Source organism: Cimex lectularius, unplaced genomic scaffold (assembly GCF_000648675.2).
Source record: "Cimex lectularius strain Harlan isolate CLEC.00 unplaced genomic scaffold, Clec_2.1 scaffold105, whole genome shotgun sequence".
NCBI lineage: Eukaryota > Metazoa > Arthropoda > Insecta > Hemiptera > Cimicidae > Cimex > Cimex lectularius.
In genome coordinates this window covers 361,771-383,120 of record NW_019394178.1, presented here as the reverse complement: position 1 = coordinate 383,120, position 21,350 = coordinate 361,771, and the positions used below count along the sequence as shown (strand labels likewise).

At 33.4% G+C, this 21,350-nt stretch overlaps 3 protein-coding genes across 4 annotated transcripts; 1 reads left to right on the top strand and 2 right to left on the bottom strand.

Annotated features, from left to right (window-relative positions):
• Positions 1 to 369: 369 nt before the first annotated feature.
• LOC106664848 (meiosis-specific nuclear structural protein 1-like) lies at positions 370 to 5,168 on the bottom strand. Its single transcript, XM_014390872.2, has 10 exons — positions 5,063 to 5,168; positions 3,405 to 3,572; positions 3,201 to 3,307; positions 3,018 to 3,138; positions 2,545 to 2,774; positions 2,226 to 2,342; positions 1,741 to 1,867; positions 1,246 to 1,449; positions 803 to 987; positions 370 to 653 (listed from the first exon to the last, which is right to left on the bottom strand). The coding sequence occupies exons 1-10, from the start codon at positions 5,063 to 5,065 to the stop codon at positions 491 to 493; spliced, it is 1,425 nt and encodes a 474-aa protein (XP_014246358.1). The 5' UTR covers positions 5,066 to 5,168; the 3' UTR covers positions 370 to 490.
• A 55-nt stretch (positions 5,169 to 5,223) lies between these two features.
• LOC106664849 (D-ribitol-5-phosphate cytidylyltransferase-like) lies at positions 5,224 to 11,505 on the top strand. Its single transcript, XM_014390873.2, has 6 exons — positions 5,224 to 5,596; positions 5,656 to 5,872; positions 7,638 to 7,885; positions 7,963 to 8,113; positions 8,703 to 8,938; positions 8,994 to 11,505. The coding sequence occupies exons 1-6, from the start codon at positions 5,504 to 5,506 to the stop codon at positions 9,225 to 9,227; spliced, it is 1,179 nt and encodes a 392-aa protein (XP_014246359.1). The 5' UTR covers positions 5,224 to 5,503; the 3' UTR covers positions 9,228 to 11,505.
• A 1,572-nt stretch (positions 11,506 to 13,077) lies between these two features.
• On the bottom strand, positions 13,078 to 17,172 carry LOC106664850 (V-type proton ATPase subunit F). Of its 2 annotated transcripts, XM_014390876.2 has the most exons (6): positions 16,791 to 17,172; positions 16,528 to 16,714; positions 16,384 to 16,465; positions 16,222 to 16,304; positions 13,496 to 13,618; positions 13,078 to 13,438 (listed from the first exon to the last, which is right to left on the bottom strand). In XM_014390876.2, exons 2-6 carry the CDS (start codon positions 16,579 to 16,581, stop codon positions 13,412 to 13,414), a joined length of 369 nt encoding a protein of 122 aa, XP_014246362.1. In that variant the 5' UTR covers positions 16,582 to 16,714; positions 16,791 to 17,172; the 3' UTR covers positions 13,078 to 13,411. The 2 variants fall into 2 exon arrangements, with proteins under 2 accessions (XP_014246362.1, XP_024085752.1); XM_024229984.1 differs by lacking the exon at positions 16,791 to 17,172 and having other exon boundaries at positions 16,528 to 16,738.
• Positions 17,173 to 21,350: the final 4,178 nt, after the last annotated feature.

The following is a 21,350-nucleotide window of genomic DNA, read 5'->3' as shown; positions in this document are numbered from 1 at the left end:
TTAATTATGTATAACTCAAACTTGCTAATTAGATTTTTTTATAATTTGTCTATGAAATAGATTTCTCTTTAAATAAGATTCTCCTAGAGTTGAGGTTTACAGCGCCATACCACCATATGAGTTTCTGATTAAATATTTGTATTGTAAAATGTAAGCTATAAATTATATATTTTAAGTTAACAATAAGCCAAATAAATATTAAATTATATCTAATGATATAAAAGCATAGTTTTCATGATTATCTTTTTTTTAGATTATTTGGCTGTAAACAATATAATGGTTCAATTAAAACTTTTAAAAAAAACAGAAGCCATACACTAAATGTAAAAACTTTTTAGATTTTTATTAATTGTTTCATATTATAAAATTTTAATTAAGGTAAAAGCAATATATCATAGATTGCTTTAACTTCATAATAAATAAGTGAAAAAAATTAACAGTACCAAAAATCGTAAAGTCCTGCAAAAGATTTTTTTCTTTTACCCAAATACTAGAAATCTGTTAGAGGACTTTGAACTTTTAGCAATTCTCTCAGTTCAGGATTTAAGTAGGGCACATCCTCATCCTTAATGATGCCTGCAGGTAAAAATCCGATGAGATGGGGAATGTGCTCATTTATCATTCTCCTTCTCTCCTCATTGACCTGTCTTATGCTGAAATTAATAAAACAAAACAATCATTAGAATCAATAAAAAACAAAAATATAAATACACGATCAAGTCTAATCAAATCAATCACTTTTGGAATAAGTTACGATAGTGTAATGGAATTAAAATTCATTCTTTGAACTTTCTTAACTTACTATTTTTCTTTTTCTGCTTGGAGGCCTTCTTCTTCTTTGATGCTCAACAGCATGTCCATGAACTTTTGCCTATGCAGATCCTCCAAACCTTGCCTCAGTTCTTCCCCGTATTTCAACTTTTTGAGTCTGGCCTCTTCCTTCTCTTGCAGTTCTTTTAAACGGTCTTGTTCTATCTTCTCTTTGAGCTAGAGTCATAAAAATGTAAACTGGGTTATAATTACTAATCAATTTTATGAATAACTAATGTTTCATATCTCAAGTATATTTTAAGAAATTTATTTTTATGTATTGATTCGTGATAATTTATCTAAATTGAATACATTTTAATCATTAATATTCGTATGATTAAAGTAAGACTTGCTAAGACTTTGTGAAAGTAAGTGGTGTAAACTTTATAAACTTGGGTAATTTCCAACATCATAGATAATTCTAAGAATTTCTACCTGAAGAGAATAGATTCGGTCCATTCGTTTCTCCTCTTCTTTCTGCGCCAATTTGAATTGTAGCTGGGCAAGAAAGACATTTCTAGATTCTTGCTTAAACCTCTGCATATTTTCTAATTTCGCCTTTTCTGCATTCTCAGTTTTGACTCGTGTTTCTTCATCCAATAACAGTTGCGCAATCCTTTCTCGTTCATGTCGGAAACCCTTAAAATAAACAATTATTATTTAGTTGCATAATGATAACTGTGAGAGTTGTCCATGAATTTTTAATTTGATAGTTATCAATCGTTTTGGTCTAAATATTCTCAAGAGAGAGGTAAAAGAGACCAACCAAAATAATCTATAATAACCAAATTTCAAATAATTATCATATTTATTTATTTTTTAATTTGCATAGTCATAATAATATTGGCAGACAAACTGACTGATAAAAAAAAATAAATAAATTTGTGACTAGTGAAGTTTTATAGATGTACTGTATGTTAAACTATTCACCTCCAGCTGCTTAATTTTATTGATTACGGCTTCTTCTTTTCTCTGCCTTTCGTCTTCTTTCTGCAAGTTTTCATGTTGCAATTTTAGCTCCCTCTGTTTTCGCATTTCCAGATAATTAACAAGCCTCCTGAAATAGAAGTTTTTTTATAAAAAATTTAAAATTAGCATGTCAAACTTTGATCAAGCAGCACAATGTCCCATTTTCTTTTTATTACCGTTAAGGTCACAAGTCTATAAGTAAGCCAAACTCTTACTTCTAAATTAATTTGGCAATTTAAATTTTGAAATTATTTAATAATCAATGTGCTGCAGTGGCTAAAGAATTCTTTTAAATCTAGCAAACCAACAACAAAAAACAAGGAAATGTGGAAATTCGCTGGTGTGGTAATATAAGTAAAGAAACAACCATAATTTCAATTTTAAGGTTATTGCAAAAATTAGCCAGTGCTAGTGTTGCAATCCTCTGTATATTTACTGGTACCCACCTGTCTTCTTCTTCTTCGTATTCTTTCTCTCTCTGTGACCAAAACTGTTTAGCCATCTGGAATGATTTAATCTCTTCTTTTATGTGCTGCTTATGTTTCTGTAATTCTTCTTCTCGTCTAAATAACATAAAATAAAAATAAACATTTTGTACGTTAACAGTACACAAATTAACATAAAGTTTTTATTTATTAACACAAGTTAGAATTTTCTTCAGATTAGTCTTCATAATGCTATCATTAAAAAAAAGTTATACCAAAGATCAATGTAATTAAGCAATGGTTTAAATCTAATAATTTATTAGATCTGTCTTAAAATTACTTTTCATCTTCTTCCATTTCTATTCTAACCGCATCATTTATCAGTGCAGTTTCTTTGAGCTGCTTTTGATATTGTAATATTTTCAGCTTGTGATTGTCAATTATCTGATCTTGCAGTCCTTCCTTGTACTGCTGTTTCTTTCTTTGATGAGCTTTTTGCATTGCCTTCTCACATGATTCTCTAATCTGTTCTTGTGCCTTCATGTGTTCCTTTTCCATCATCCTTTCTGCCTGAAATTCCCGGATAATGTAAATAAAAATAAAATTTGTAATGGTACCTACCAAAAAATAAACAAGGTTATTTATTTCTCTTTAATACACTATCACTTCTAAGTTATTTTTACAAGTGTTGTCTGGATCTCATAACATTCTAGTCATAAAATATATTAAATAAAAAGCTTTCAGTTAGTGTTTCATCTAGTTTCATCAAATATATAATTTAAAAAGTAAATTAATTAATTGTTCTTTACGTACTTTTTCCATCTCTCCTTTCATTGCTGCTTCTTTGCCAGTAGAAGCTAATTCTTTCTGATAATAAGCTAATTTTAAGGTTTTATGCAGCTCACAAATTTCTCTTGATTGCCAAAGTATCTGTCTAAAATCCATATGAAACAGATTACTAAATTGAAAAGATGTAAGAGGTAAAAAGAACAGTACCTTTCTTTCAATTGCCTCATTTCTTCTTTTTTCGCTTTGTCCATGTGGTATGCAAGTTTTTCTTCTTGTTTTAATTCCTCGACTCTCCATCCTGCTGATTCTTGGGCCTAAAAGGAATCAACTTTATTTTGATGTACAAAAATAAATGTCTTTTTTGACATTTTATGTTTTATTTTCTAATAATTTTATGATTGTCTGAATTACCCTTGCGAGAGCTTCTTCCATTCTCACTTCTTTCTTCTCTTGGTACAACCTTCTCATGACATTCATATCTCTCACTTTTCGATCTGATCTGTGCCTCAACGCGGCAGCAATGTTGGCTTTTTTGTCCAACAAAGCATCCTTCTCTTTAAACATTTTCTTTATGTACGACTGCAAAGATAATATTTATAACAAATCTGTTTTTTTAACTGGTTAAGTATATATAACTTTCTTAACATATAATTATGGGCAGCAGAATTTATGTTTTATATTAATTTTTATTATACTCTGTGTCCTATTACTTTCAATTGTAAAAGATAAATAAATAATAACACCCTGGCATGTAATAATTACATATCCCCAAGGTTTGGCTGTGACTATATCACATCTAGTAATGCCTCACACCTGCCAATTTAAATTATTGAAAAAAACTACCTTGAGTTTTAGGTTGCCCTTTCTGTTAGATGGGCTCTGTACACAACAATTCTACAAATATGATGGCTTTTGTTTTATTTATTTTTCATTTATTTTTTATTATTATTTTTTTTTTTATTAATGGCTTTATGAACTTTGCATATCAGCCAAGGAACGTTATATGCGATGTGTATTCTTTTTAGGAGGGAAGCATTGCTTGAAAAAAAAAAAAAGTCAGGGGTGACAGTGGGAATCAAACCCACAACAGTCTGGGTCTAGAGCCAAGAGTCTTTCACACTGACCACTCAGCTACTGCGACCCACTTACAATAAATTGTTAATTAAATTTTCATCTATCGCTGAATGATTTTCCAGTGTTTTGGTTAATTTTCTTTCAACCCTATCACGATTAAATATTTTTTATTAAAACTCACGAATTTCTGGCTCATTTAATTTGCATGATATTAAAATAAGTATGTTGTAATTAATGTAATAATAAAAATACATACACGGTTTAAAATAGATAACAAAATACAAGTGTCGGTTTTTTGCCTTTGATTGTAATAATTCAAAAACAAATTCCAATTTTCATTTTGATGAATATGTAATTGATTTTATAAAAAATTCCTTTATATTTTTTTTTTCAAGTTCAAACATTCATTCATATTGAATGTTAAAATTTGTACAAAAATCTTTCATATTTGACTTGTTTGTTAAACATAATTACATGCTGATCTTGTACATCCAAACACAATCAACTTGTAATCCATACTTTCATCCTAAGATAAATAAAAATAAATTCTATACTCCGTATTCAATTGATTTCATGCAATAAAAATATTACTTTGACATAGATTGAGGATTCCATTGAGGAAATGAAAAACTTAAGAACTCAGCTGTACAATTTTACTCGTACTATTTTGCATTTGAAAATTCAATATTAAGCCAAAGCAAAGCTTACTGTGTGCTTTTTAATCCATATTTTGAACCTAAGACAGCATCTTAATTAAGTTTCAAACTTGAAGCTCCTAGACCCTATAAGACGGATTGTTGGGTATGATCAAATAAACCGATGTAACAGAGGACTGTATCACATGAGACACCTCATAAAATTTCATGCTTAAAAATCTATACAAAATTTGTTTTGGGATTGATGATTTTTGGAATCTTGAAGATTAGAGTCCATCCTTATGCATGTCACCAGTAACTTTTAATAAAAGCTTATGAAAATCAAGAGTGTATACTTACCATGACTGAAAATTTCTTTGCAGATTAAATAAACGTATAAAAAAATCTACAATAACAAAGTGAAAATATTAAAAATCAAAACTAAACAGCTTCTGAGGTAACTGGAATAATACTGTTTACACGTTGCCTTGACAACCATTGACTACACATACTACCAGGGCTCTAGTCAACAAGAGAGGGGGGTTTGTTTTGGCTCATAGTTTTTTATTCGAATCTCTAAATACTACAGGGTTCAAAGTGTTTTTTAACTATGTATGCTAAAAACTTAATCTGTTTCCGTTTTAATCGTGTCCCCCGAGGGAAAAACGTATTGATACGGCAGCCTTAAAGCGACGTTAAACATGCCTCGAGGGTCCGTTTAACCTCCAGCTACAGCCAAAATGTCAAAGGTACAGAAACATTGATTTTGTGAGAGACTGCTTTCAGCAGAGTTCTTCGGACATGATCGACTTCAACGTGGGCGTCATCCTCGCCGCAGCAGGAAGAGGCACCAGGCTAGCATGTCCCGTGCCCAAGCAGTACATCTCCATCTGGGTAGGTCCTCGACTTCGGGACGATAAACGAATGATTTTTTCAAAAATGTTTGTAAACAGGACAAGCCGCTGTTTCTCTACTCGTTGGAGGAGTTCCTGGCTTCCAGATACATAAAGAGGATTGCCTTGGTAGTCGACGACGTCTCCAGAGTCAATGACCTCCTCCTCAAGCATGACCTGAACGATACAGATAGGGTGTCAGTTGTCCAAGGGAGTGACAGGTCAAGACATGCATCCATCAAACTGGGGCTCCAGCATATAGAAAAGAAACATCAGGGTAAGCTATAGTGTGACAAAAGTTCAAAACAAGTTTCTGAAATTGAGTTATAATAAGCTGGTTGTTGATTTATATAAGCTCAAAAACATGTGTACAGAGTTGAGCCTATCACTTTTTGCAGTCCATAGGTAATTCCAGCTTTTGAATTTACAATGAATTGACGCAGGCTTCGAGATCACCTACTCCGGGTGATGGCAGTATGGGGTCAGACCTCAGATTGTCCATAAAGCCTCTGAGGTTGAGCTCTGGGTGCTGTCGACAGCTAGGGTCGACACCCAACGCAATCAGTTCCCAAATCCAAATGGATTCACACTTAATGCATTCTTTCTTACTTACATACTCATCCACTCCTGGCCAAGGAAGGATCAAATACTGAGTTCGTCGGACCACAACCGGTATTANTATATATACATACCCATCCACTCAGGGTAGTAGAGTACTCCATATCACCATTGATACCTATCATATAACTAACCTGATTGAGGGGGGAGTCGATGGGGAACTCAATAATTTAATAAATAATTAAAATAACCTCCATTACTCTCAATACACTTCTTCTTTATATCCTCTGAAAAGAATTTTGAGTCATTATTATCAAATTTTGTAACCACATTTTCTAATGACTTTTGATCAATAAATTTTTTATGTTGTAAAACGTTGTCTGGGTGTCTGAAAAAATGGTAGCCGGTAGGCGAGAGGTCTGGAGAATATTGAGGCAGAACCTCATAACCAAGATCCAACGGTTTTCATGTTGTCAGATGTGAGACATGGGCAAACCATTGTTCAGTAACCGAATCGGCCTATTCCGACTGACCAAAGATGGCTTCAATAATGTCAATTTCTGGTACTGTACTCAAATTGCTTCAATTTGAGAGCAATACATTGCAGCATTGATTGTTACGCCAGGATTCAAGAAGCTGTAGAAAATCAGCCCAAATAAGCACACCAAAATCACCATCATCATATTTTTTGGATGAGTTAGGGGCAAATGTGGTGCTGCTTTTCCTTTATCAAGCAACTGTCCAGAATGTCTGCTGTTATTGTAAAGAATCCACTTTTCATCCCAAGTAACAATTCTATCTGGAAAATGTTTCCGACCCAACTTTTGACCTCTTCCCCTTTCTGATTGCCTTAAGGTGGTCAGCAACTGAAAGATTCTCTGCAAGTTCTTTGTTGTTCTGAAATTTTCCAAGAAAAAATTTTTTTTTCAAAGAAATCCTTACACGACCTTATTTGTCTTCAAGGCTAAAGTCTCCCTCTGAAAATTTCTTAAACCATCTCTGAACGGTGCTCTCACTCACACTGCCATCGCTCCAGATTTCATTAATGTTTCTGGCCATTTGACCACCATTTAAACATGTAAAATGAAATTATGCAAAAATCGCGTGTTGCCATCTTAGTAGACTGAATTATTCCTAAGTAAAGAAATGATACTGAGGCAAACAAACATTTTTATTGAAAAAGGATTAAAAAGTGTTGATTCATACAAAATAATAATGCCTTGAATAAACAGTTTATTATACAGAGGGGTACTTTACATGTGAGAACTAGAGGAAATAAAGTATAGGCAAGGGTTATTACAAGATAAAAGAAAGATCTGTGTCTTATTGTTAAATAGGAGTGGAGCATCAGCCAAATAATTTATGGGAAAGCTGGAGTATTTTATAGCAAGACATGACTTTATAAATAGAGCTTGTGGATTTTCTGTATGTCTTTGTATCATAATAAAAGAGGTGGTTTAACCTTACTTTTCTTGATGTTACAGATGAGGAGTTAAAAGTAATTGTCGTTCATGATGCGGTTCGACCTTTTGTCCCGCAAGAACTGCTGATGTTACTAGTCAAAGCAGCAGCAGCCGTCGGTTCTGCAGGTCCGACCAAACCGCTCGTATCAACTGTGCTGAAAAAGAACGCGGAATCATTTCTGGAGGCGAGCCTAAACAGAAACTTGTATGTAGCAAGTGAAACACCTCAGGCTTTTCAATTTGAGATTCTCTCCTCGGCATATAGCAAGGTCTATTAACAAAGTTTCTGTCTCACAGAATATAATTTCTAACTGGTTTATTAAAGAAAAATTTTTTGGATGTTCAGATCACTGATGAAGAACTAGAAAATGGTACTGAATGCCTTCAGCTTGTACTGTCCCATTGTGGGATAAAACCAAAGCTAATTCCCACAACCGAGGATTTAACAAAGGTGACTTATCAACAGGATGTCAACATCGTTGAAGCAGCTTTGAGGTGTAAGTAGGGTTTTGTTTTTCAATAGATTTATACTTTTCTTTCATAATAATCATGTATTTAATAAAAAATCAATAAAAATAATTAGTCAATCTGTTACGGCCAAGCCGCAGATATTGGCCTGCTGACAAGAACAAGAATTAACTCGCCAATAGCAGTACTTTTTTTTTCTTACTTGCACATGAGTCTTAGCCAACCCTCCTGCTTGATCTGTCACTGCCCCACCTTTGCTGCTAAATGCCTGCTGTCACAGAAACACAAGTTGTTGGGTCTAAATTTTAATTTTATTTTTGTTTGTATTTTGTCAGGTCTGATTTTATTTGTAAAGTTTGCGAGCAAGCCTTTTAATTTATTGTCACTTTCATCTACATGTCTACATTTCTTGTAAAAAAATAATAATGATAAAAAGCTAGTAATAAAGGCAGAAATTTATCCAGTAAACTTTTCTTTTTTTGTTCAAAATTGCGGGGCAAAGATATACCTCAATACCCTCAGCCCTAACTTGAGGTCACCAAAGCTTCAACACAGTCTTTAAAAAATTATTATTTTCTATCAAATATTTAAAAAATTCTAAATATCCAATGTTCACAGCAAAGACAACAGACGTTTGTATAATATCTGAAGATATGAGCGAAGAGTTAACCACATTGTCACAAGGTCTGGTTCACCGTGTTGGTACAATGCGTACAATGATCGGAAAGCTTGCTAAAAACAGGGACATGTTCAACGGAAAGGTTTACAACACGATAATTCTCCTGCACATGCACGAAATTGAACAGGACCTCCACCTGTTGGATTTTGCCAACCTGATCGACATGGAGAGACAAGTAGGTGATATTCAACCTGAAAATTTAATTTTAATTATAATATACGTATTTTTAGGGGCTCATTATACACATAATACACCACGCTTCGATCGACGGCCTTCAGAACATGTCGGTGTACAACTTGAATCGCAATTCGAGAAAAATGGCTCACAATTATGAAAAATTTCATAAGGGTGTAGTTGTCATACACTGCGTTTCTTCTAACGATATCCAGTTGCTTACGAATGTGGTAATTTCTCTAGTCCAAGCAGACCCCCAAACATTTTCTGGCCAAAATCTCTTTCTCTAAGCAAATTGCCTGATAAGTTTTTTAATCGTTCTAAACATTAGCATGTGCTACGGTTTTATAGCCGTTACTTAGAACACTTTATTTTAATAGGATTTTGAATAGGATAGTAAATTGTTTCCCTTCATTGATGTTCTAAATACAACTTACAGATCCTATAGATTTAGAGAAATGAAGCAGCTGAATGATGGGTAATATAACACATCTCTTTTTTTATCTGTAAACGATTTATATATCTGACTACTCAAATTATCTAGTGAAAATCCAAGTCTATCCATCTAAAAACATTTAGTATTGTTTTGTGAAGAAATTAAATAAAAATATATTTGTTGGTTTTTAAAAATAATAAAAGAATTCCCAGTAAGGTCAAACATTAAAGCCTATGTAAAGGTCGATTTCTTAAAAAGTAGGTAATGTGTGCTATACTGAGACATCTTTAACCTGTCTTCCTTGGGGACTGCAGTTGCTACATGGTTATTGTATCAGCCCGTCAGTTCACAGCAAATAAAACCTAACAGACATCACACTCTTAGTCTGCAAGAACAAGTCGGGTCTGGGATGGTGGTTGATGGATGCAGATGCTGCTTCCAAGGCAGCAGGAGATAATTGGAAAAATTCTCCCTGGTCAGTCATCTCTGAATTGAATCACTCCATATTTCTTCCCATTCTTCCAAGCTGCATTAATTTAACATTCTCTTAACCAAGGATAGAGGAACCCTTGAGTACATAATAGGCAAATACTCATTTTGAGAAGCAGCCTTAGCCACGTGGTTGGCAAACTCACTTCCTATTGTCCCTTGTGCACCCTGACCAATGATGAGATGGTGCGAGACGTGTCATGGTAATTACTATCAGTAGAAATTATTATTCAGCTCATCCCACTCATGAAAGCCAGTTCAGCATGGTTGTCACCCATGGTATTTCTGTGCAAAAATCTGCACGTTTCCCTTCAGGAGACAAATGTACATGCTACATGTTCTCTACTTTTGCTGATGTCAGTACAAATTTGCAGATGAAAACTCTTGGGGTACGGTACATAATCTTTCTAAGAAGTTTCTCTATTTTTCTCCATTTTTAGTGACCCGCAGTTGTAGGTTCAATTCCCACCGTAGACCCTAGAATTTTCAGCCCCCTCCTTTTCTCCAGAATAACAAACTGTTATCAAAAATTATGTCATGGCTGTATAGCTTATAATAAATTTATATTCTTGTTTTCCAGTGAAATAGCATAATTTTTGTTGCTGTTTGGTCTGTGTCTGTTTTGTTACAAAATAACTCACATTAACAGTAGTTTTGCAGCTTATCTATGTGCTTAATTTTACTGACAAATATAATAATTCCTCAAATAAATAAATGAAAATGTGACTTTTTGTGTGAATATTTTTAAGAGAAAAGTTCTGTAATGTTGAGTTCTGCACCTGACACTTCATAAATCTAAACTGAATTTAAAACTTGTATCTATTTTTTCCATATAAAAAGAAAAAAGTGGAATAAAACAAGCTAAGAAAAGGTAAATGGAGGGAATGAAGTTATTTACTGTAATTGTAGTCATTTTTAAAATATCTCCAAACAATTTTCCTTATTTTTCCTTATAAACTGTTCGCTTTGGCCATTATGTCCTGTTCTTTGTTTCTTGTTTGATTGTTATTTTTTATTTTAATGATTAAATTGCTCCACTTTCAAATCAGTTTTATATTTGGTACACTCCAATCTGAAAATGATCTCATTTTTTATATTTTTAAAATTAATAACAGTTATAATTTAGATGGTCTGAATATTTATTCTAGCTCTTTTTCCTATCAAAAAAGCTATTTTTATACATAAAGTTAAGGCATGTTATTTTTAAAAAGCATAGATGGCCGTTTATTTTTGTAGACTGGATTTGTGAATTTACATTATTTGATATAAGGGGTTATAATACTGTGTAAACAAATTTTGATTGTTTGATTTAAAATTATAATATTTTTATACAATTATTTGGTTGTACAAGAAAAAATAAACTTTAAAATTATATAAATGTGTAGTTGGATAGTATAGTTTAATTTGTCAAATATCTTTGGGGTGGTAAATTTAATTTTAAAAAATAATTACCATGCTATATACCAAAAAACTCACATATGTAAATTGTATGTTATGTAAACTTTATGTGTTGTGTTAAATCCTACTATGGATTCATGTCAAAAGTAGCAAAATTATAAATTTGCAAATACAAAAGTAAGGCTAGTATAAAATGTAGGTGTTTTATGTTAATAAATGTGAATTTTTTTACTATATAATTAAATTAATTCTTATCCTGTCAATAAAAGTAGACTTATTCATAGGTTCATAGGTCATAGGTATATGACAATGTTTTAAAAAACTAATTCACTACTTTCGTGGTCCGCTTGACCAATCAATACTTGACAATTAATTAAGGTTTTTAGTCGAGTTGAAAAAAAGTCAATGGCACGAGGGATTTGAACCCATGACCTTTGGCTAGATACGCCGCTGCTCTACCACCTGAGCTATCGTGACCTCGATCCACTCGGACATCAACTCCCCATCTCAACCCCACCTTATGAGTTTGAGATGGGGAGTTGATGCCCGAGTGGATCGAGGTCACGATAGCTCAGGTGGTAGAGCAGCGGCGTATCTAGCCGAAGGTCGTGGGTTCGAATCCCTCTCGTGCCATTGACTTTTTTTCATCTCGACTAAAAACCTTAATTAATTGTCAAGTTTTAAAAAACAAAAATGTCCAATAATATAATCTCTTAGACTAAAACTGTGGAAAAAATTCTTAGCAATCTCTTCAATTCTCAAATTGAAGCAATTTTTTACACCAAGAAGTTAGAAATGTTTTAAGCCACATGTAAGTTACTCGAAATAGGCAAGTAAAATTATTGAAATGTTCATGAAACTTTTTGAGATGTCTAAACATAAAGCAAAACTTAATCAATTATAGAGACATCCACCCTAGACTTATCTCATTTTACGAAAAATTTTACCTAAAGAGTGCAGAATTGATCTGCCGACTTCAAAAAGAAAATTATGATTCATAACCTGTTATCCCTAAAAACTTTGAATTCTTCAGTACCTACAGCGTTTGTCCCACACAAAAATTCTAGACGCTTAGTTTAGTTTTATTGAATCACCGACAAAATTCTTAATTCCATGTAAGATTTGTTACTCCTTCAGCTATAATTTTTATACCAGGGGTGGTGTTAGGTGTACAAACCCATCCATCTAGGGCTGCACGTTACAAGCCTCAAGAATATATTTTTAGTGGCCTGGAGGCTTGACACACATGTAAGATTAAGCATAAGAGTGGTGGATAATTTTTATAATATATCGTTAGATTCCCTCCTGCGATGAAGATAGATTCCTCTGTAGTGTGATGAATCTGTTAATCGATCATTACTGATCATTTTAGTCTGCCTATATTCACTACGCTGGTCTATCAGACACATTTTCCATTTTCGCTCCTCCCACTCACTTATGAGACTTGACTTCGTGAAATCAGTCACACTGAAAATGACAAAGGGCGTCTGACAGACCAACTCAGCAAAAATAGGCAGGTCAAAATGATCAATAACAATCAAATTAGATGTTTTTATAGTTAAGAGAATTGTATTTTGTAAGTCAATTTCTTGTACAATTGTCGACCACTTTAAAATACTTTTATGGCAAATTAACCTCTTAAATAAAAGTCCAAGGGCCATGCCAGTACTCAAAACCAGAACTGCAACTTTGTCAACATAATCAGCTACCACCCACAAAAAATTAATTGTTAGATGTGATGATAATATGTGTAGTAGATAAACGATGACTATACAAATTTTTTGATGAAAATTGTACAGCAAAAATAACACTGAAAGGAATGTATATTTAAAGTTATTATTAGATTGAATACATTGATATATTTTTACAATATATTTCAAACAATGGAATGCGAGATGACAACTAAAATTTCAGATAAAGATTTGGCCCTTGAGTGATCAAGATTAGCCAAGCGGGTTTGGTTTTATTACGTTTCATTTCAAATTTTAACAACATTACACATCTAGACACTCGATCCTTAAAATATACAATAAAATTCTTAATTATTTCTCAACAATAATTTACAAATGTACAGAGAAATGCGCCCAATGTCCACTTGTGAAGGAATAAAACTGAACTAGTCAATAGGCCGAGAGTGGTGAAGAATCAATTTCACATCTCTTCAGGATTGAACATGCCCTGAAAGACAAACACGATGTGAATACAACAGAAAGAGTATTATTCACATAATCTTACCTTGGCCCTGCGCAGTATGGAATCTTTAGTTGCGTCATAAGGATGATCCTTTGACGGTATCTCCAATATCGCCGGTATGGGTTGTGTATGGTTATCGATACAGATACGTATCATTTCTGCAACCTAAATATACCCAAAGTTAATTTGAATTTAAAAAAAAAATAAATATAACCTGGCTGTCTTTTAGAGAAATGAACTTAACTAAATGTGCTTAGACCAAATGCTTGAAGTATTCACATTAAATTTACTTTCTGTTCAATTAGAATTTTGGTCATAATATTGTGAACTAATGTAGTACAGTATTAACATTATATAAGATTGTTAATAAAAGTTAAATCAGGGAAGCAGAATCAACTTCTCAGCAAACCAGAACAATAGGAAAAACAAGAACAATTTTGTGCGAGCTGTGAACAACATTAAACCGTCTTCCTCTGGTTCTTGTCCTATGTTACGGTGTTTTTTGTTTGTTTTTCTTACAAAATAAATAAAATCAACCAGTACTGGAACTTATTTAGATGGGAATAAGATAGGTCACAAAGCCATTGTCATTTTAGAAGGTATGAAGGATTATAAGGGTGGACATAATCCCTCAATAATAACTCAATCCCTGGACATTGAGGAAACAGTTTGGGCTAGTGGGTTAGGGTGGAGGGATAGTTTACAGTGGAAATCGAGGAAGCATGTTCGGATCAGATCCCTCAGGAATGGGATTGTAAGATCTTTACAAATTCATTTGACCGTGTTGTAGAATAGACCAGTGAGTATACAGTAGAGCCTTTAGACTGAAAGGATTGGATTCATTGGATGTTGGAGGATTTGGCCGAGACCCACAGTTTGACTCCATAAGTCCAAATTGGTCTGACAAGTGTTTTGTGAGTAGTGAGATATTTAGAGCTTAGTGTTGATTTAAGCCCAAGTAAGCATCTGAGTAGTCTTTACGATTTTTTGTCAAGCTCTTGTTGTTTTAATCTCGTGTATGGGTTCCATGCAAGTTTGTTATTTAAATAAAGCCCACAGTAGTAGACTTGGTTAGATGGAGATTATCTTGTTTATGTGAACTAGTGGGCTGGTCGGACATTGAGCATAAACATTATTTGTTGGCTTTTTGTGCACAGTCAACCTGATCCGTCATCAAGTGTACCATGTATGGATGTGTACATCAGCAGTAAGGTGTAGATGGTGTAGAGAATTGGACCTAGGACACTTCCTTGCAGAACCCAAGCTTTGAATGGCATGATGAGTAAGAAATCAGAAAAGGAAGGAGTTCAGGTGTGATATTAGGTGTGAGGGAAGATAGGTTTTAACTTGTAAAGATGTGCTAATAAAGTTATAAAATTTAATCCGCCACTGAGTTCACAGTTGGTAATGAGATTCAGATGTTGCATTACTTCTGGGGCTAGGATACAATTGGAGTGTGTAGTTAGGATTGCGGTGTCACCCATAGTTGTATGTATGGATGTGCATATATGTCAACAGTGTAGATGGTGTAGAGAATTGGACCTAAGATACTTCCTTGTGGAACGCAAGCTTTGAATGGCCTGATGGGTAAGAAATCGAGAGCCAATTTCCATTTTAAACCATCTATTGTTAAAGAAGGGCTTTAGGATGAGATAGAGGGGTGAGGGATATGTTTTATTTATTTTTTTAACAAGGGTTCGCAACAGCAGAGGTCATATCAACCGTCAGGGTGCTGGTGTTTTTGAAAAAAGCCTATTTGTAAGTATGTCAGGTTCAAATGAAGGGCCGCTGGATTTAAACCACAGATCATGTGATGAGCGCCATGTCAACGTCTTAACTGTTGCAGCCACCAACGGCCCCAAAGAATTTGTTTTCACTTGTAAAGATGTGCTAGATTAAAGTTATATAATTTGATCAAGTCCAAGTTAGTCTTTTGTCCCTAACCAAAGTGGTAGGAATTATGCCTTATTTATATTCAGATTATTGAGATATTCTACAGTATTGTACTGGTCATGCTTGAGCAAATTCTAAATAGTTCCAATTTTTAATTTCAGTACTTCAAAACACAGGTTTGTGGTAACCCAGAGTAGAGGACGACAACGGCCCCCTCGTTGGCCATCGCAACACTCGCCTCTGCTGGTTTGGCCAATGGAGAATCAAGTCCTCAGGAATGAGAGAAAGGGTTATAGGCCCAGGAAGGACAAAGAGGTCTCTCTTGATTTTGACTTTTGATAGAGGTGCTAAATAGCAGAAAACACCCTTGCTTTTCTCAAGGAATTGATGGCAGGACGCGGAGAGACGAGGAGACTGGCCCAGCACACCGCCCATCACATTACAGCACTTAGAAAGGTAAGAAGGTTTTTTTAATGTCATCCCACCCAAGTACCCTGTACATATAAATAATAACCCAATATAATTGTAATAAAAATTTCTCGAAATTTCTGAATGCACACACTTGCTTCCAGACTCTTGTAGAGATCACCACAGGTTCCAAAATTGTGAATATATGTTCATATTTGTTAACTTTTTAAATTAGAGATTATAGTTTCATATTTACAATTTACAACTTCACAGCCCAAGATGGGTGTGGCTCTTTAGAAAGGATTTAAACTGAAAGATTTTGTACATTTGTACATGTTATGTCTGTAGTGCTAGGATATTTAAATAGACTTATATACTTTTTGCACAGTTTGCCGTATTGTACACTTCAAGTTAGCGAAAGTTCAATAAATTTGAAACGCAGGTGAAAATCATCTCGACGAACTTACATTCTGATTGATGAGAATAATATCGATGTCGTCCCTTTTGATAAACCTTTTGAAAGTCTCTTCCACTTCTCCAACGCTGGTATCTGGAAAAGTAAACATACCGTTTTAAGATAAATTATGGAAACAAAATAGAAAATATTTTTTTAAAAACACTAAACCTACTTTTGTCAACAACGAAGAAATTAGGATGGCGATTTTTGTTTATTTCGCCGATTCCACCTAAGAGAAAACCGACGCATGTGTCCTGGAAAAGGCAAAAAATCAGAAAATTTGTAAAAACGGTAACGCCCACTTTTATGTTCTCACCTCGTCCCCGATGACGGCCAACAATTTTCCCTTGATTGCTGAATGCAAGGCCATTTCTTGACGGATTCAAAGAAAATTGAGAAAAACGGTACGAAAATCCGACGATTAGCAGAAGATAAAATAAAAACCCAAGTTGAGACCTATCAGCAACTTATACCAGAAGGACTGTCAACTTCTCACCTTATTGCTGTCGGGCAGAATGACCAAATGGTAAAAGTAAAAATTCCCGTTCATGGGTCAAATTTCTCTTTTTTTCCATTTACCCAAGTCCTTCATGAAAGTTTTTTCCAATTTTCCTCTCCATCAGATAAAAAAATTACAAATATTTAGCATTAAAATGCATCACAAGATGTTCTTGGTGTTGTACATTCAATCCTTTATTTGCCATATGCTAAATTAATGAAATCAATTGTATAAATTTGGAAAAAAAATACCAAAAGCATTGTCCTCAAATAGTTATTGCTTGAAGTTTCAACGATTCACCATATAATTTGTAATATCAATAAATACCATATTCTTTCGTTACAAAAGTTAGCTCAAAAGATTTAATTCAACAAATAGTAGGACATATTTAACTGTTAATTAGAAAATTTTCTCTGGGATACACCATGCTAATATTTCAACCACTTTACTTTTACTTGAAATACAATGTTGTTGTTCTGTCAGATGATCATCAAACATGTGTTGTTTAATTTGATTTAAAATCCATAATTCATAATAATAAAATAACTTTCAAAATTCTAAACTCTGCCTATTATTATTCGGAAACCGTGAGATGTGGTCTGGTGTGATGTAGGTTTAGAAAAACCTTTTCTTTATGGTGCCAACGTTTCGATCTTCATTGAGATCATCTTCAGGGGGATTAAATTTTTTAATCTAATATTTTCTAGCATTGTATAAATTCTTTTTTTTTTAACTAAAATTTGTAGCATTGTATAATAAATTCATTTTTTCACATCCTACATGTATTTGTAAAAATTAAACAATGTTATAAATCCCAGGCTCAAGATCAAAATGTTGGCACGATAAAGAAAATGTTTTTCTAAAACCTACATCACACCAGACCACATCTCACGAACTCCGAATAATCATTGACTAATTGTCACTAAACACCACACATTATTACAGCTATTAATTTTTAGCCATATGCTTATTGGCATATGAATAAAAAACCCTTAAAAATGTCACAAATAAAAAAATGTATATATTTAGTAATCATAGTTGATTGTATTAATTATTTCGATTAGTTTTACTTTTTCGTTTCTCGTTTACCGAACTGCAAAGCTCCTGGTTTTGACCTGATAACATCCCAAATTCTCCAACAACTCCCTAAAAAAGGTATTATATTCCTCACATACCTCTACAATTGTATGCTCCGCACTACCTATTTTCCCTTACTTTGGAAATATTTTAACCTTATCCTCTTCCTGAAACCTGGCAAGCCAGCTCAAAAATCCTCATCTTATCGACCAATTAGTTTACTTCCCATCATGTCCAAAGTATTTGAAAAAGTTCTCCTTAAACAGCTATTGCCACAATTAAAGTCTAACCTCCTCCCCGATCATCAGTTTGGCTTCCGCTCCCACCATTCCACAGTCCAGCAGTTGTTTCGCGTAGTTGACCATATATCCTCCTCCCTCGAGCGCAAAGAATATTATATGGGAGCTTTCCTTGATACGGCACAAGCGTTTGACCACGTGTGGCACAGGGGACTCCTGTACAAATTAAAGCATGTCCTTCCAAATACTCTTTACCTAATCCTCTGCTCTTATCTAACAGCGGTTCTTTTGGGTCCGACAAGGATCAGATTTCTCCGAATACTGCTCTCTAGCTGCGGGAGTACCGCAGGGCAGTGTGCTCGGACCAATCCTCTACATCCTTTATACTGCAGATATTCCCACTAAATCTACCACCCTACTTGCATCCTTCACCGATGATACAGCTATACTATCCTCCAATTCTGATCCTGCAGTTGCTTCGGAAGATCAGCAGGAACATGTCTCATGTATAGCAGATTGGTTTAGACAATGGAAAATGAAGATAAACGAAAGCAAGAGCGTCCATGTCACATTTACTCTCTGAAGTAAATCTCCTCTCACGATATACTACAACAACGTTCCTATTCCCAAATCCGACTATGTTCGCTACCTTGGGTTCCACCTAGACTCACGACTAACGTGGAATCAACATACACGACTGACATGACAAAACCTAAACTGACGTTATGGTCTACTGCACAGACATATAGGACGACAGTCTAAACTATCGACAAAAAACAAACTTACAATGTACAAAACACTACTACAACCGATTTGGACATACGGAATAGAACTGTGGGGAACCGCTAAACCTTCTAATATCCAACGTCTCCAATCCTTTCAATCTAAAGTCCTCAGATCCATTGTAAATGCTCCTTATTGTGTCTCAAATGCTACCCTCCACAACGACCTTCAAATTCCTTATATCCAAAAATTTATTCCTCAAAAATTTACCAAGTTTCACAAAAAACTCTCCCACCATCCAAATAGTCTTGCCTAAGCCCTGTCCGATAGAACCCATCCCTACAATCCCATAAGACGTCTTAAGAGGAAATGGCCCCGCGACCTTCCGAGTAAACTGTAAAAAAAACATAAACAAAGTGAAGAGGGAGGATAACATTAATTATTTTCTCCCCTCAATGTAAATAGTTGTACATAAGTTCATGTATCCGCAAATTACATATTGTAAATAATAATTACAGATTGTAATAAAAATAAATAATAGTAATAATAAAATAAAAAGTTTTACTTTTTATCTAACGTCTTAATTGAGATGAAAAAGCTAGTGTCACGAGTGGACCAAAAAGATAAAAACTATAATTAATTAAAATGTAGTATATATAATATCCATGGACAGTTTTTTATTATATATTTTTTGGTATTTGTTATTTTAAAAAAAAATCATGTGGATTTTTTAAATAAATTCATTACTTATTTAAGCATTTAAGTATTATTATATGCTAATTTCTGTTAAAAATGCATGTTAATTGAAAAAAAAATCTGTTTATAAACACTTATAAAAAAAGCATTTGAATTTTATGAAGTAATTCACCTTCATGTTTTCGTGCATAATAAACTCTTTCATAAGTAAATGTTTATTGACCAAAAATATTCATAAATAAACTAAATGAAATATTTTGGTTAATGTCAAGCATCAATGGCTAACAGCTTATTTGATTTAATACATCTTGTTTTTGATAACGATTCCGATAAAAAATTTATTTCGGCCTGCGCCAGTCAATTCTTTTTCATGAATTATTGTATAAGGAATGTGCGAATGTTTCGAGTAAATTGTACAGAACATTGTTATAAAAATAAACGTAAACATCCCAGATTTAATAATGCACAATTGTATAATGATTTTAATTTTTTGAACATGAAACAATTCTTATTGTTTTTCTCTTGTTTGCATATAAGTAAATCCTGTCATACAAGATGTCTTATACGTTAGGTGTCACAACAAGCAGTCAAACAACTATACAATACCTTTCTCATAATATTTGAATAGAAAAAAAAGCTATATCTTGTTTCGTACCTAGAACCACTAGCATGGCAAATACGATTTGGACATCCTAACCACTCATCCGGTGCGGTTCCCTCTTGGTTGCATATGTATAAATTTAATCTTAATAATATTGAAATCCATACCAGGTTGTTTAAAATTTCTTATTTTATTCTTAACAAAATTAATTCAAAACATTATTCAAAACATGCCTAAATTATTTTAAAATTTAGTATTAAATTAGTACACTATGTACTAATTGTGATCCTTCCTAGTGACCTGCAACCCTTCAAGGTTGAAAATTCAGGTTAAGCACTTTAGAGTGTGCCTAACTTATTTTTGTTATTTTATTTTTATCTCTAATATAGCTAGCTCTATTTATAACTATTATTGAGCTGTTTGTAAACAGGTGAAATTTAGAGACTTTTTGTTTAATTAAATTAAAGAAAATTTGACTTCTGAAACAATGGACTGATGCTAATAATTACAAAAACTGTGGTTAATTTTTGTATATCCAATAAATTTTATGCATTCCTAAATATTAATATGACCATTCAGAGGCTCAAACTGCTTCCTGACATTATCATATTTTTTGTAATTAAGTAGGTAAGCTGTTTCCCAATAATGTTTTCTTGCAGAGTATTACTATAAAATTGGTTGTGTGTAAAAACAACAGCTCTATGCCTGCCTGTATATAAAGGGCGAAATTTTGTGTATTGACAACCTTAATAAATTCTTTGTAACAAACTGCTGGATCTTTTCCACCTCATCAAACTACTTATTACCTCATGCCTGATCTACTATAAAAATAAAAAAAATAGGGCTTCATTGAACAATCTTAAAGATCATACATTTTTGGGAGAAGTTTATTTCTAATACTATTTTGTTTTCTCCATTAGTAAACTTATCTTTGCCACTTTATTTTTGTTTATTTATTTTTTCCTACAAAATGATGCCTACAATTTAAACTCAGTCATAGAGAACGCTAAGTACTTATACTGTTTTACCACTTTTATCTCTTCTCCTTTTGGAAAACATTTTTCTTTGACTTCCATTTCTCCTTTTTATTAATTGTTATAACTGTTTATTTTACTAAGTTAATGGATAATTAATAAATATAACATGAACAATTATATTGTTTCCATCATCTTTTATTACTTATCAGAAAAGAAGAAGAAAGATGATGGGGAATTGATTTTAGTGAAAAATCTTTACGATAGATGATAGAACAGAGAGAAGCAAGAAAAGTACAGTGTTTTGTATAATTGAGTAAGATTTCTTGT